This window comes from Pseudomyrmex gracilis, unplaced genomic scaffold, assembly GCF_002006095.1.
Source record: "Pseudomyrmex gracilis isolate BER0280 unplaced genomic scaffold, ASM200609v1 scaffold_60, whole genome shotgun sequence".
NCBI lineage: Eukaryota > Metazoa > Arthropoda > Insecta > Hymenoptera > Formicidae > Pseudomyrmex > Pseudomyrmex gracilis.
Genome location: NW_018020644.1, coordinates 32,403 through 47,428, shown reverse-complemented (window position 1 = coordinate 47,428; position 15,026 = coordinate 32,403). Strand labels below are relative to the sequence as shown.

Here is a 15,026-nt window from a genome sequence, read left to right as displayed (position 1 = left end):
TGCTACTAGTTAGTTCGCACGGCGCTCGTTGGCGCTACGAGCAACCGCCCCGCTTGCCCCCCGATCCCCGCGCCTATTCCGCGATTCAGTGACGCGTTGTGTACATCCACGATATTTTACATATTCGCCTAAGGTTTGGTTTGGTTCAGTTACGGTTTCTTAGCAGAGTTGCAAACTGACCGGCCAGCACCGAGAACATCGAGGAAGTGGCACGCACTCAAGCGAGGACTTATTATGGACTGTGTTCCAAAATTCACTGCCAGCGCTAAAGATCTATAGTTTACGTCACATATATTATACAATTTTAACACTGGCAGCGTGCTCGCAGCAATTCTGGAACAGCTTTTATGTACTGTATTCTAACCTTAAGCCACATAAGCGAGCACTTGTACCTTTATTCACCTACGATTCCCCTGCAGTTAATAAGTTGAAAGCAAAAAAAAAAAAAGATATATAATTAGAGTAAATGAAAAATTACATTTTATATATCGTATACAATATTCACAACAATATGTTCACGATGGAACTAAGTTTACAATCACTGAGACAAGTTGCCTTTTTTAGCAAGTAGATCTTTCACATGCGATGGCAACATACAGTCAAGATCATGAAGATTAGACATAAATTTTAAATTCAATAATCTCACTAATCCACTTTGATAACCGACTATAAGCCACAAGTAACTCCATGCATTTGGATTCCAAGCTACCTAAAAATTAATATTTTATTTAATTTATTGTACTTTATGTTTTATTTTTAATTATCTCTACATATAGAGAAAAAAATAGAAAAATAGCTCTATATATAGAACAGAAAAATGAAACATGTATATATATATATATATATATAATATTCTGTGACAAATAATTTGTACTATTGTGTGAATAAAGAAAATAGAAAAAAGATTGTTGACTCACTTTGTTTGCAGAAGTGAACGAATATTGTTCAATATTGATTATCAAATTCTCATTCTCATTCCGCTTATTTTTATTTTCTTTTTTCTCATCCTGGATTATAAAAGTATGATTATGTAATATTAATATTATATTTTATTAATATTATTATTATATTTTTATATATAGTGAAGTTTGAATGTAAAATATAAAAATATAATGAAAAAAATATAAAAATATAATATTATGTAAATTATTCATCATTTAATTTCAAGTTACGTCTATTTATAATTTAAAAAAAGTACCAAAACTTACCACAAAATCATTGTAAAAAACTATGCCAAATCGATTTTTGCACTCGTTATAAGTTTCTGGCATGTAACGATAATCTCTTAAATTCTTTTTATCACCTTTATTTTCTTTATCTCCTTTTTCTTGATATTGTTCTGAGAAATCTATTATTTTGATAAAAGAGATTGACTAAAAACAGGATTATTGTATTACATAAAGATAATATAAAAACAAATTAAGTTTCAAAAAATGTTAAAAGACTTAAATATAAAACAATATAAGAAAGAACATTTTTTACTTGTCTTTTCGTAGGAAGCAATTTGTCTGTGTGTAATAAATGATGAGGAAAGATACTTTGGATTTCTCCAGCTAATGTACCATGTGCAATGCTATTAGCATAATCGTTAACTGTGATACTCTAAAAATTTAACTGTCATTAAGGTTTAAACAAATTTACTTTTATTATTTATATAAGAAAATAACATATGTTCTCACATAAGTTGGTCCATTGGCTGTCAAAATTGGACAGCATTTATATCTGTATTCCCTCAATGGTAAAACTTGAGAAAGTGTACATTTGTATCTAGAATAAAATCTTTGTGTTAAAAATATGATTTTCTTAGATATTTTATTATTTCTTCTTTAATATCACTAATTTTTTATATTTTTTAATATATATGATAATGTGAAAAACTTACCCTAGTGCATCGTCAAAACTAAGAACTGCACACGGCCAGTTTGTCATCCACTTACCGTCTACTATTATACCCTTTTTTACACAATTTTGCGGTACGTTTGTATTTTCTAAGTCCCAAAATTTATATGTTCTATCTAAGCTGCCAGAGGCTAAATATCGACTTCCGCCATACGGAATTAATGCTATCACTACACAAAAAGATGAAATAATAGTTTACATTTTTAATTTCTTTACTTATTATATGTATATGAATTTGCAATACTCACTACTAACTGCATTATGATGAGCAAAAAAATGTTTGAATGCACTTAGAATTCTTGTATTATTCCGCATTTGAAGTGCCAAAAAAGAGGTAGCTCTAAGATTCCATAATGCAATGTAACCGTTTGAAAAGCCTGCTGCGATGATGCTAAACAATATTTGTTTTCATGTTATTTTTACATAGAGTGCAATTGAATATTTAAAAACAAATTAATTGTTTTGATGCGACTCTCACTTGTGTCCATGTTCCTTTGTCCACGACAGCTTAGTGCACTGCCAGTTTTGTTCTTTTTTCTCGTACATAACATGATTTACAACAAGTGTCATTACTGGGTCGCTTTTGTAAATTGGCCACCTTATAAGTCGCATTAAAATATTATTAATAATACGAATAGAATAAAAAATAAAAAATAGAACAAGTACATATGATGAACAAAATCGTTAAAGTAAGACTCACGAAGTATATTCTGTTTTTTCAAATTTAAGTCCGTCTTCAAATGGTAAGGAGAAAATATTTACACATCCATTTGAGCATGCGGCCGCGAGTAATCCCATTCGCCTAAGTGTATTTTCTTCCGCTTTGTAATTATCCAGTTCCACATCCTGATAGCATCCGGAAGGACACCATTCTAAGCACCAAACTGTACCGCTATTATGCGCGATGGCGTAGGATAAAACAGGTGGTCTATTTATATTATTAATTCTGAAATAGAGAGAAATATATATTTATATATTTTACACGCACACTTTCAATATACTATTGCACAAATCAAGGAGAGAGATAGCTTAGTGGATTGATTTTGATGTAGTATCGTTAACTCGGCCGAGATAATGGATTCAAATCTCGCCGCTTCACTTCTCGATGGTTCAGAATCTACTTTGGGTAAGTTCCCACTTGCCATTCGCAACGCTCATAGAATCATTTTATGTTTGTTTTTCATCGAATGTTAAACAAAGATAGGTAACGTTGACGAACGTCGCGAACAGCAAGTAGAACTTACGCTTTATCAAAAAATGTAGATCCTCGAAAAAAAGTAAGACTTGACAAACGTAATAGTATAAGAAATTGTAACCTTGTTTTCTTTCTAAGGAGAACTAAAATACATACAGCATATTTCCCGCTCTATATTCTCATGAGCGGTGATTCTTTTATTTCACTTGTTTCTATCATGCTGTTATCCCACTACCGACTGTTACAGGCACTTTACATGCGCAAGATTCTTGTCAAAAATTGAAGGAATACATGGGAAATGTGAGAATAAAAAAAATTTTTAAGTTCTATTGTCGAAAAATATAAGAATTTTGCTATATTAAGATGTTAGTTAAAATTGCATGTGTTTTACTTACTCGTGATTTAAATTTCCAACATTCCATATTTGAATAACATTTGGTTGGGAATAACTTTTTCCTACGGCATATTCGCTTTGCATAGTTGGGTGTGTGCTGATTGCAACATATTGTGTTGGATTTTTAATGTACATTGGCGATGGAATAGGTAACCATGCTAAAGCCCATACAGGACCACCAACAAAAAATGTTGGTACATCTGATGCAATGTATAATTTGATGATTTAGGCGCATTTTAAGGAAAAATATAAATAATTAAAAATTTTAGTAGCACTTGATTATATTTTGTTCAAACTGTTGTTAGTTTTGCAATCTAGGTAACAAAAGGTACAACGTACCGTCATAAATATCGCTCTCGAATCTATGAAGACGGTTCCACTTATCATTATCAAAATATCTTGTATTTTTTGATGAATTATCATTCACTTGTTTTATAGCCATTGAAATTTCCATTTCGGGGAGATATTTTGCGACATCATTATTTGACAATAATGTAAAATTGTTTGGCATGAGACAATTGAATAACGTAAGCTCGTAATTATTTAGCTGGCTGTTGCAAATAAAAAAACTTAAATTTTTATAGAGAGCGAGAGATACATATATACGCACACAAACACACATTACGCGCGCGCACAATCAATCTATCTAAAGAGAACTATTAATTAGAGAACTTACAATTCAAAAGTCCAATATAAAGTTGGCTTAAAAAGTTCAGTCGACTGTGGGTTTTGTGTTAAGTCTTTATCCAAAATAGCTATTTTCTTGTATTTTGTTTCTAAAATTTCAGGATATGGTTAATATTATTAATTATCTTTGTCTAACATTATAACGTGAAAAGAAATTCGTTATTTCTTATGTCTAATGTGATCTATTTACTCGACTTACTTGATCTGTCAAAACAATATTTTTTTTTAATACTAAATTCATTTATGTTTTCATCCGATGAATTCTCCTCGTCTTCTTCATCTTCCTCACTTTCTTCATCGTTTTCATCAAAATCAGGATCTTTTTCGAAGTCTTCACTTGCATGAACTTTTTTTAAATGATCTTTGAGTTTGTTTTTAGAATTTGCAGTAAATGTGCAAAGTTTACACAGAAAACTCTGAAAAAAAAAAAAAGAGTTTTCTTTACATGTGTGTATGTGGTTAGCTATTTATATATATAAAAAAGTCACATTTATATACTTTACCTCATGCGGAATAAAATTACATTTAAAAAAATGTTCCAAGATACTTTCATATGAAGAACACTTATAAGTACAACTTGGTTGTCTACAACATGCAATACCGTTTGAAGCCAAATCTCTCTTCCAAATAGCTTTCCAAATGCTTGGTATTCTTCTTTCAGTTTGCTGCTTCTGTACACAGAATATATATATATGTGTGTGTGTGTGTGTGCGTGTGTGTGTAACTGTATATATAAACTAAAATAAGACTAATATTTTTAAACTTTACCACATACCGCTATAAAAGAATCGCGTCTTATTTTCTTGAGTGAAAGTTCTTCATTTGCATATTTGTTAAGCTCCATTATCTTCGGTACTGCTCTGTAATTAAAGCACTACATAGTAGACAGGAAGATTGAAACTTTTATTTTTCTGAGTTTTATATAAAGCGGAACAATAATTAATTTAAGAAAATAATAATATTAAAGTAATTTATATATATATATATATATATAATATTTGTTAAAAATATTTGCTTTACCTTTCTGCAGCTTTCCGTTTAACTCTTTCTGTTTGTATAATTGGCATCTCTGTATGTATAGTTTCTTTATCTTTGTTCTTTTCTAAATGCTTATGACTACGTTCATGTATTTCCATGGAAGAAGGCATCATAACGGCTTGACAAGTAGAACATGTCATCATTAATGCTTGCTTTTCCTATAATAAAAACAACACACAAGACTACATTTAATAAATTAATAAAATATATATATATATATATATATATGTTGAAACAAATCTTAGTATAATGTCTTAAACATACATAAACACATAAAGACAAAAAAAGAAAGAAAGAGATAGAGATAGAGATAAAGAAAGAGAGAGAGAGCGCACAGAGAGGAAAAAAGAATGTACGCATGTAAGTAGAAAATTTGCATTTTGCTTATACTTACCGCTTCTGACTTTCCACAAAATTGCATATGTGATATAAAGCCAACAACACTTCGTTTTGCAATTCCACACTTTTCACATGTTAGATATGAATAGGTACGTTGGGATGTCCTTTTCTTTTTTGTTTTAAGAGCAGAAGCTAACACTTTTTTCAACATTTTGTCGTTATTTTCGAAGTTCTGTGTAAACAAGTTTACCATATATAGATATATATAGCTACGTTTCATAAAGTTATGTATGTTATATCTTTAAAGAATATTTACTTACCAATGGTTCTTCATTTTCACGCCAAGCCATATTATTATGGCGATATAAATTATGTGTAGACCACTGTCTTTTCTGTATTTGTTCTTGGCATTTCGCACAAGTTACTAATTCTATCTGTAAATCAAAGTGTGAAATGAAATCAAATTGTAATTAAAGATGTAAAAATATTTTCAATAATTATATATTTTTAATTTAGTATCCTCAATGCGGATTTTGAAAAAAAAATTGTGCATGTTCAACGCGTTTTACCATAAAACGAAAGACGAAAAGAGAATAATTATTCTGTTTAATTTTCACAGTACAATCTTGATAAAATTGTTTAATGTTTTTGCACAAAAAAACGTAAGAATCTGAGATAAAAGACGGACTCTTTGCGAAGCAAATTACAGCGCAATTTCTATATTTTCACAAACGTCAAAACAGTATAGATCGGTATTTATGTTCAAATCTTAGCTAAGATCGTTTTAAGTTCATTTTCAGATAGATTTATAGCCAATGAGACAGTTTATACGATCTCTCATCAGCTTAAGATAATCTAAACTATAAATACCGCCTATAAATTCTTTCTCCTGACCCCTCTCCTGTATTCACTCACTCTTTGATATGCTCATGTAATCATAACACGTTTCTATATCGCTATATTCTGAAAAAATAACATTTCTCATCCTTTAAAGCAAATAACTTTAATGCTTAATAACTTCACGAGCTCATTTGGCATTTTTTCTTTCAGATACTTTCATACAAAAATGTGTTAAACAAGCAATTTCAAAATTCCCGCTGTACATATCAAACTGAATAATTATCACATTTCCTATTGCTACTTACATTCTTTTCAATATTTGAAGCATTTAAACTCGTCTTATCATTTTCAATACTTATTTCAAGATTGGGTTTTGTATCTTCCAGATCTAATTTTTTATCTTCTGTTTCTCTTAATGTAAAACTATTTTTTTGTTTGAAAGAAGGAACATATTCCTTATCTAACGACCTTTGTAATACTCCTCTACCACGACCTCGACTTCCACCTCGTCTCCGACCTCTACTACCAACTGGTCGACCACGCTTCTTGATACCAAATTCATCTTCAACATTACTGTCATCATTTACATCATCTAGTTCACTAGTAGCAATTGTGATTTTTCTAGTATACCTTTTTCTGCGTGTCATGTATTCGGTATTAACAGTGTTTTCCAAGATACTATTATTAATTGTTATATTATGTGCTATATTTCTATTTGTAGAATTATCTGCAGTTTTTCTAGGTCTACCTCTTCTTTTTTTTGGTGAAGATAATTGTATTTGTTCTATACATTGTACTTCTGCAATATTAATTGTTTTTATTAGATGAACAAGTTCAAATATAGACAACAGAAAATTTATTTCTCGTAAAAAAAAGTTTATGAACTACACAAAATATGTGCTCTTTCTTACCTTTATCAGAAATATTTTGTACATTAGGACTAACAGTACATACTTTTTTAATACAATCAGGTATCTCACTACTTATTCCATCCATAATTGAATATAGAGAGGAGAGAAGACTGAGATCTGGTTCTGGTTTGATGCTCTTATGGCTCAGTGGACCTGTTACGTTAGTCCATACGCCATTCTACGTCCTTTAAGCCTATGTCACACTACGGATTGGAATTGAGATTGGATTGAAATTTGACCAATCAGAAGAAAGAAAATCAATCCTAAAAGTTGTAGGCCGTAACAGTAAGAAAGTGACAAATCACAATCGATTATTCTTTTGTATTTTGTCTGTGATTTGTCAATTTCTTACTGTTACGGCCTACAACTCTCCATTGTAGACGACCCTTTACGTTACGTTAAAGAGCCGTCTACAATGGAGAGTTGTAGGCCGTAATAGTAAGAAATTGACCAATCACAGACAAAGTACAAAAGAATAATCGATTGTGATTTGTCACTTTCTTACTGTTACGGCCTACAACTCTCCATTGTAGACGACCCTTAAGTTAGCCGTGAGGGCGATGTCCCATTGAGCGGAAATATATAGCGGAACGGAATGTGCGGAACCAGCTCGACCAATCATAGCCATTCCGTTTTCTTTCCTTCGCTTTTTCTATGGTTACGATTGGTCGAGCTGGTTCCGCACATTCCGTTCCGCTATAGATTTCCGCTCAATGGGACATCGCCCTGAACTTAAATTCTTACGTAAACTTTAACTTCATTCAACGCACAAACTAATACTTAAAGAGCCGTCTACAATGGAGAGTTGTAGGCCGTAACAGTAAGAAATTGACCAATCACAAACAAAGTACAGAAGAATAATCGATTGTGATTTGTCAATTTCTTACTGTTACGGCCTACAACTCTTCATTGTAGACGGCTCTTAAGGAAACACAGTTTTAAGGGTCGTCTACAATGGAGAGTTTTAGACTGTAACAGTAAGAAACTGACAAATCACAATCGATTATTCTTCTGTACTTTGCCTGTGATTTGTCAATTTCTTACTATTACGGCCTACAACTCTCCATTATAGACGGCTCTTTACAGAACGGAGTTTGCGGAACTCTATACTGCCTACTTCCATTGTAGACGACTCTTTAAAAGTTAATTTTAGCGTGAAATTGTACGTTACTTTTGTACATAAATTATCGTATAAACAAATTTATAGGGATCATGATGTGAAATATTTATATATTTGTTGACAGCATATAGTTTTTGTTTGACTTTATACTAAATTGCTAGAATGTCATGTGGAAAAGAGCTAAAAATGGTTTTAATTGTACAGATTGATTGATGATTATCAAAAAAATAAATGATTGAAACATTCCATAAAATTATTGATACTGCTGTTAATCGAATATTATATACTATCACTAGTGACTCATAATTTCTAAAGTCTAGAATATGAATTGTTGGGCTTTTTTTATATCCAAAAAATTATGTACCAAACATGATAAAATTAATTTGTTATAAAGAAAATAAGTTATTTAAAAACAACACTAAAATATAACCTGTTAATATACTTTATTCAAAAACACATTCTATTATTACAAATAAAAAATTATTACAATGTTATCTTGATACAATTTATGTCAAATAGAAATTATTCACAAAAAATTAATATCTTTCAATTATATTATTGTAGAGAAAATGAAGAAAAAAAGAAATTTTGAGAACTTTAGAATAAATTGTTGAAAGATTAATGAATAATAAAGTGTACAATAAATATAACATAAAAAATAAATATTAAAGAAAATAAATATAAAACAAAAATAAAAACTGAGTTACGAAAATAAACATTTAGTTAGATACTTAGGACAATTCAATTTGTTTTCTTTTAAAATATCTGATATGATAATTGTAATCTTCAAAATCTATAGTCCACATCAATATCATATATATCGTTAATATAGTAGACAATAATAATCGGTCCATGCTATAAAGAAAAGATACAATTCCTTAAATTGATGTTGTTTAATGCTTAGTATTGTCTTGATAACAAAACAAAAAGAAAAATAAAAGAAATCAATAACAAATGTAAGCGCTGCTGAATCTTACCTCATAGAGGGATAAATCCATAAAATAATGAGAAATCCAATTAAACTAGGATGTCTCATATGTCTTATGTATCTACACAACTCCTTGGATTTTGTGTCCAATGGATTGTTTCTATTGCATATCTTATACCATACTTGTTTAAGTCCACACAGCTCTGCAATATCCATCATGATACACCCACTGTATATAATACTCCAAGCAAACATATGGAGGCCAAAGAATAACATCCAGGTTATATCATTGGAAGTTTCAATTTTCCAAAGTGTCACAGCTGGAGTTTGTTGCCATTTACTGATGAGGAAATGAAAGCTTGCTGCACTACAAGCATTGTAAATACTCCTGCGAAGATATTCAATGTGTAATCTGAAGAAAGTTTGTTGGACAAATTCACTGGCCATGATGGAATGTTGAAAGATGAAGATTGTGAGAAGCAACATATTGCATAAAACTGACCATAGTGCAGATTCAACTGTTTTGTCATCTAAAAAGGAACAATTTTAATATAAGTTAATTTTGAAAAAAAATATTAAAAATAAAATAAGTCACTCATATACACAATAGTAAAAAAAATGTAATTTCTCTATACTAATATAACTAATATATATATATATATTAATCTTACAAACATAAATATTCTATTAAACCTGATATTATGTTGATATCTTTATCTGTATCACCATGATATGACAAGAAGTAGATCAAATTGCATAAAATGTAGCATGTATACACAAAACTAGAGATGCATGTAATTACACTCAATACATTTGAAAACATTTTTGATAGATGTGTAAATTAAACATAAAATATAAAAAAATTTATGTTGTCTTGCGTATACATATATTGTGTATATTATAAAAGATGTATGTTTCGCACACGTGTATGTGTGCGCACATTTAATATTTGATTATAACTTTCTATCACAAAAAATTGCACAGTTTACAAATTATGTCGAGTCTATATAAATTATGTATACACGAATATTTGAATTAAAAATTATATATTTGATAACTTATGTTATAATGGTTCAGTAGATAGTAGGGAGAGGATAAACACAGACTTCTATCTTATACACTACTAGACTACTAACAGATTCTTCAACTACTACCAGAACTTAAGACGCACGCGCAGAATAAGAACCGCGCATGCGTATAATTTAATGTTCTACATACGATCACACATATATTCTACCTCAATATATACACAATGATTGGATTGTATAAGGATGCGCACAAAAAATGTGTACATATATGTATATATTGAAATAGTTAATATCAGTAGTTATTTTTTTACACTTCGGATGTATAGATTTAAATACTTTGTATACGTTTAATGCTATATTTTAAAATAACATTTTCTTATTCTTGTTTTTAGTTAATTCAATCTCTTTGTCTATGGTAAACGCTGTTGTCTTCTTTCAACGCACACTTTCTCTGTTTCTTAACACACATATTTATATAATGTGTATTATATATTATACTCGTTGCTTTGCCGTACTTAATCCCGATAATCGGCAAATAAATAATAATCGTCAATTTCGTATACAGAACTTTTGCCTTTAAATGCTCCAAATAATTTCCTGAGAATAAAGGTCTACATTTTGTACGATTGTTTTGTGAAAAATTTTGTTAGAACACCCAATGTAGATATGAATTTCAATTCGCTCTCGCTGAGAAACTTTCGTGGATCGTTTCTCCTATTTTTAGATTGGACTACTCGCATGAAGACTTACATCTTTTTATAGCTCTTCCTCTCTCGAAGAAACGTGCAGACTTCGATGTGGCCAAGGGCCCCGAGGGGCCGCATCAAGTATTTGCTCGGAAACCGTTTTATTATTTCCACATATAAATATATATAGAATGCTAATTAATACGTTCTACAACAAGAAAAAATCAGTATTTTTTGTTTATAAATATGTGTATTTCAGAGATTGTACATTACATTTTTGTGAAATTTTATCTTAACTGCTTAAACTAAAAACAATTGTAAAATTCAAGAAAATACTAATTTAATAAATATATCTTCTTAAGACACAATATCAGAAAAAATATATTTTCTCTTTTCTTAAATACTTAATATATATAAGATTCTTTCTAGATTATTATATACAAGATTCTACTAAATATAAGGTTCTTTCGGCAATAGAAAAAAGTAGGCGTGTTGATTTGGTCTTCTCCCAAATCAAGGTCTGATAAGATTACATATAATACAGTTGCACATTATCACGCACGGAAGCGAGAGATGTGTACTATCATATGAAGAATGTACAAAATTATGAAAGTATATCACTTATTCAGCTAAACATCTTGACTACACTAAAATCTTTCTCTTTTTCACTTGGTTTTATTTATTAATATAATGCTTACAAGAGAGAGAGAGAGAGAGAGAGAAACATAGGAAGACAGAGACAAAAAAAGAACATATACATACATAAAAATGCGTATTATATTTTTTTAAATTTTTTCATAATATAAAAGATATGATTAGTGTAATTTTATACATATCACAGATATCTTACACATGTACAAAATTGTTTGTTTTATATGTGTATAAAGAGATGTATATTTGTATTTTTAGTGTGTGTATCTGTCAGAACTATAATAATGAAAATAACCCGTACAAAACAAAACCTCCATTAGACGTTCATTAGACATCAGCTCTATGCGATATTTAATGGAATTTTTGTTCTGTGTAGGAAGTAAATAACTAATAAAACTTGTCAAAAGAATTTGTAAAAAAGATATCGGATTGAAACTACAAGATTATATCAAAGTCATGCAAAATATATCAAAGTCATGCAAAATTGCATCGACAAAATAAACTTTGTTACTACGACTTGTTTGTTTTTATCGTTGACTTCGGAATCCTGGCGACATCTTTACCTGACAGTATTAGAAATATCATTATCAATCTAATGCTGCCCGGTAAGATGTGAACAGATACTCCGTCCACCAGCGCAGCCATCTTGCCATCACACGGAATCATCTTTGTATAATCGCGCTTTCTTGTAGCTGTTTGAATTTGTCACTTCTTCTATTGATTACTGTGCTATTTCTTGTTCTTTTTCTCCTTTTATAGACACACGTTTATATATATNTATATATATATATATATATATATATATATATATATATATATTTATAAACTATATTAGTAGCATGAGATTTCACTTAGATCACTTGAGAGCGTCAAACTGACGCTGCGTGTAGCTACAAAAACAAATATTCTATTTTGCAAAAATGTTTCCGCGAAGCAAGATTTGACAATGTTTCTCATGCGATATGGTTGAATGTGGTATAGTTTCATTTAGGTATTCATATATATTAGTATTTATATTTATTTATATTTATTAATTTTTATTATTTATATTTATATTTATATTTATTTTTATATCAGTTTGACGCTCTCAAGTAACCTAAGTAAAATCTCATGCTACTAATAATTATAATTACCGATAGATCTAAACAATAGTTTTGACAAAAATACAAAGTCTATTTTATAACGTTTGTCTATATATTCATCTTCTTCCTTAGTGATTTTTTATATTTTTAGAATTTAAATCATATTATCCTGCATATTATACACCGTATCTTACCATTCTCTTTTAGAGAAAATGATATGTCTGCACAACAATTATTAATAAATTATTATAAAAATATAAATGAACAATGTTTGCGATATGTATAAAACACCGTTGATATTATGTAAATTAAAATCTGTCACACAAAGCAATGTTTGAGCGTCACTTTTTTATGATCTAGTATTATCTTCAATTTTAGAAAAAAATTGAATAGATCAAATATTTTGTATCTATTCACATTAAATTATATTTATTTATATTTAAGATAGAAAAAAGCCAAAAAGAATACTGTGTCTCTTTTTTCTCTTCTTTTGTTTAACAAAAAAGAAGAAAAAAAGCAAGTTTTACACAATCACCAATTATCTCTCTGTATACAAAAAGTCCAGTATTAATACCGATAATAAATAAACTCTATCAGAGAGAAGTCTTTTCTGTTCTCATTCCTATAAAAACAATTCACGCTCTAAACTCTATTTCTTTTCTTCTCCGTGCGTTCTTCAGCATCCTCTTTAGTACTTATTGGCGTCACATCCAGAAAAGATAAAAATAAACGTTTAAATATAATAAACTATTTATGTATTTATATATGGAACTAATGAGACAAATACATATTTTATTTTCATAATTTTAATATATACGTATTATACACACACACATATATATATATTTATATATATCGATAAAATAATTTTGTACAAGCAAAATAATAAGAAATTAACAAAATTAATCAACAAAAAAATCATTTCGCTTAACACTTGAAAACTGTAACATTATAAGACAAAAATTTTGAATCCCATAACAAAAGTATGCAAAACTCAGCGTTAAGTAGTTTTCTCACATATTTTGAGTTAGGTGAAGCTTATGTATTGAACGCGTATACTTTTATAATCTTCTTTCTTTCTCTTTCGTTTTCTGGCCTACTTACTCTTTTGATCTCTCATGTTTAAGTATTAAAACGAAAATCTGAACGAGAACGCGCGGCGAACCAATGCCTGCATTTGTATGCAGATATGGCGTTACTTGTAAAAGTAAATTTGCGGCCGTCGCACTATTGTGTAGATAAGTTTGTCTTTGAAACCTTATATACGTATAAGAGGTGACAAAAAAAAATAAAATTTAATACTTTTATTATTTGTTATTACCTTTTTATAGACTTTGTAACATTGTGTGTGTGTAAAAAATATCACGCAAAATCAACTAACTCCACTTGCGTGTAATTTCAGAAAAGAACGAAAAATTGTTCTAAATATATATGGCAGTTTCTTGAGAAAAGTTTTGTTATATGGATATAAATTCTGATATCATCCATAAGTTTAAAATTGTAACATGTAACCTGCACTATGCATCTAGACAGAAATAATTAGTAAAAATATATATAACTTATTTTTAAATTACAAAAAGTAGTCTAATAAAAATATAAAAAAAATTATCTTTTATTCGAATAAATTATAAATTATCTTTTATTCGAATAAATCAAACTCCAAGCTGCACTTGAACTATAATAAGCTCGTGAAAGCAAGGTGGAGGGAGGCTTGTTCAATCATAACTCTAGTGAAGCTTCTTACATACAAATGACACACATAATGTGCGGAAATGAATCGAAAAATTTATGGCAAAATTTGTAGCGGTAATTGTTTTAAAACAGCTTTATTAGGTTCAGCAGTAATTACATAACAGTATTATATAGTGGATTATTAAACAGCAGCTATTATATTATTATATAATTATAATAAGTACATGTATTTTCTGAGTGGCTTGATGTAATGCCGAATAACTTCAGAAAAGAAATGTCGTATACATTAAGATGAATCAGACCTCAAAGTAAAAGAAAAAATCTTAATCAAATATTCTGACAAATTAATTTTCAAAAATTACTAGAATAATTACAACAATAAAACATTTTAATCAGTTTAAAAATAGTTTTTACATAGCACACAATATTTACACATTTTTTCGACAAGTAAGAACGAAAAAAGCGAAGAGAAGAAGAAAGAAAGAAAAGAGGACAGAAAAATAAGAGAGAGACAAAGAGAGAGAGAGAGAGAGAGA

General features: G+C 29.5%; 2 protein-coding genes across 6 annotated transcripts; both read right to left on the bottom strand.

The window, feature by feature from the left end:
* Positions 1 to 463: 463 nt before the first annotated feature.
* Positions 464 to 7,473, bottom strand: LOC109854180 (general transcription factor 3C polypeptide 2-like). Of its 5 annotated transcripts, XM_020427029.1 has the most exons (21): positions 7,304 to 7,473; positions 7,023 to 7,191; positions 6,698 to 6,965; positions 5,873 to 5,986; positions 5,608 to 5,784; positions 5,196 to 5,371; positions 4,951 to 5,035; positions 4,679 to 4,846; positions 4,375 to 4,591; positions 4,165 to 4,264; positions 3,828 to 4,039; positions 3,490 to 3,688; positions 2,600 to 2,845; positions 2,378 to 2,497; positions 2,148 to 2,290; positions 1,883 to 2,069; positions 1,680 to 1,767; positions 1,483 to 1,602; positions 1,209 to 1,373; positions 918 to 1,007; positions 464 to 709 (listed from the first exon to the last, which is right to left on the bottom strand). In XM_020427029.1, exons 1-21 carry the CDS (start codon positions 7,386 to 7,388, stop codon positions 539 to 541), a joined length of 3,300 nt encoding a protein of 1,099 aa, XP_020282618.1. In that variant the 5' UTR covers positions 7,389 to 7,473; the 3' UTR covers positions 464 to 538. The 5 variants fall into 5 exon arrangements, 4 of the variants coding, with proteins under 4 accessions (XP_020282618.1, XP_020282616.1, XP_020282617.1 ...); XM_020427027.1 differs by having other exon boundaries at positions 6,698 to 7,191; XM_020427028.1 differs by having other exon boundaries at positions 3,490 to 3,646; positions 6,698 to 7,191.
* Positions 7,474 to 9,127: 1,654 nt separating this feature from the next.
* LOC109854141 (nurim homolog) lies at positions 9,128 to 10,236 on the bottom strand. The gene is made up of 3 exons (XM_020426965.1): positions 10,045 to 10,236; positions 9,401 to 9,881; positions 9,128 to 9,278 (listed from the first exon to the last, which is right to left on the bottom strand). Exons 1-3 carry the CDS (start codon positions 10,172 to 10,174, stop codon positions 9,155 to 9,157), a joined length of 735 nt encoding a protein of 244 aa, XP_020282554.1. The 5' UTR covers positions 10,175 to 10,236; the 3' UTR covers positions 9,128 to 9,154.
* Positions 10,237 to 15,026: the final 4,790 nt, after the last annotated feature.

Excerpts from the sequence above, each read along its gene's own strand:
- LOC109854180 (XM_020427027.1), bottom strand. The coding sequence starts at position 7,388 with ATGGATGGAATAAGTAGTGAGATACCTGATTGTATTAAAAAAGTATGT. Across the intron at positions 5,372-5,607 it reads TTTGTGGAAAGTCAGAAGCG|GAAAAGCAAGCATTAATGAT; the intron begins GTAAGTATAAGC and ends TTTTTATTATAG. Across the intron at positions 4,847-4,950 it reads GACGCGATTCTTTTATAGCG|AAGCAGCAAACTGAAAGAAG; the intron begins GTATGTGGTAAA and ends TTCTGTGTACAG.
- LOC109854141 (XM_020426965.1), bottom strand. The coding sequence starts at position 10,174 with ATGTTTTCAAATGTATTGAGTGTAATTACATGCATCTCTAGTTTTGTG. Across the intron at positions 9,882-10,044 it reads AGATATCAACATAATATCAG|ATGACAAAACAGTTGAATCT; the intron begins GTTTAATAGAAT and ends GTTCCTTTTTAG. Across the intron at positions 9,279-9,400 it reads TGGATTTATCCCTCTATGAG|CATGGACCGATTATTATTGT; the intron begins GTAAGATTCAGC and ends TTTTCTTTATAG.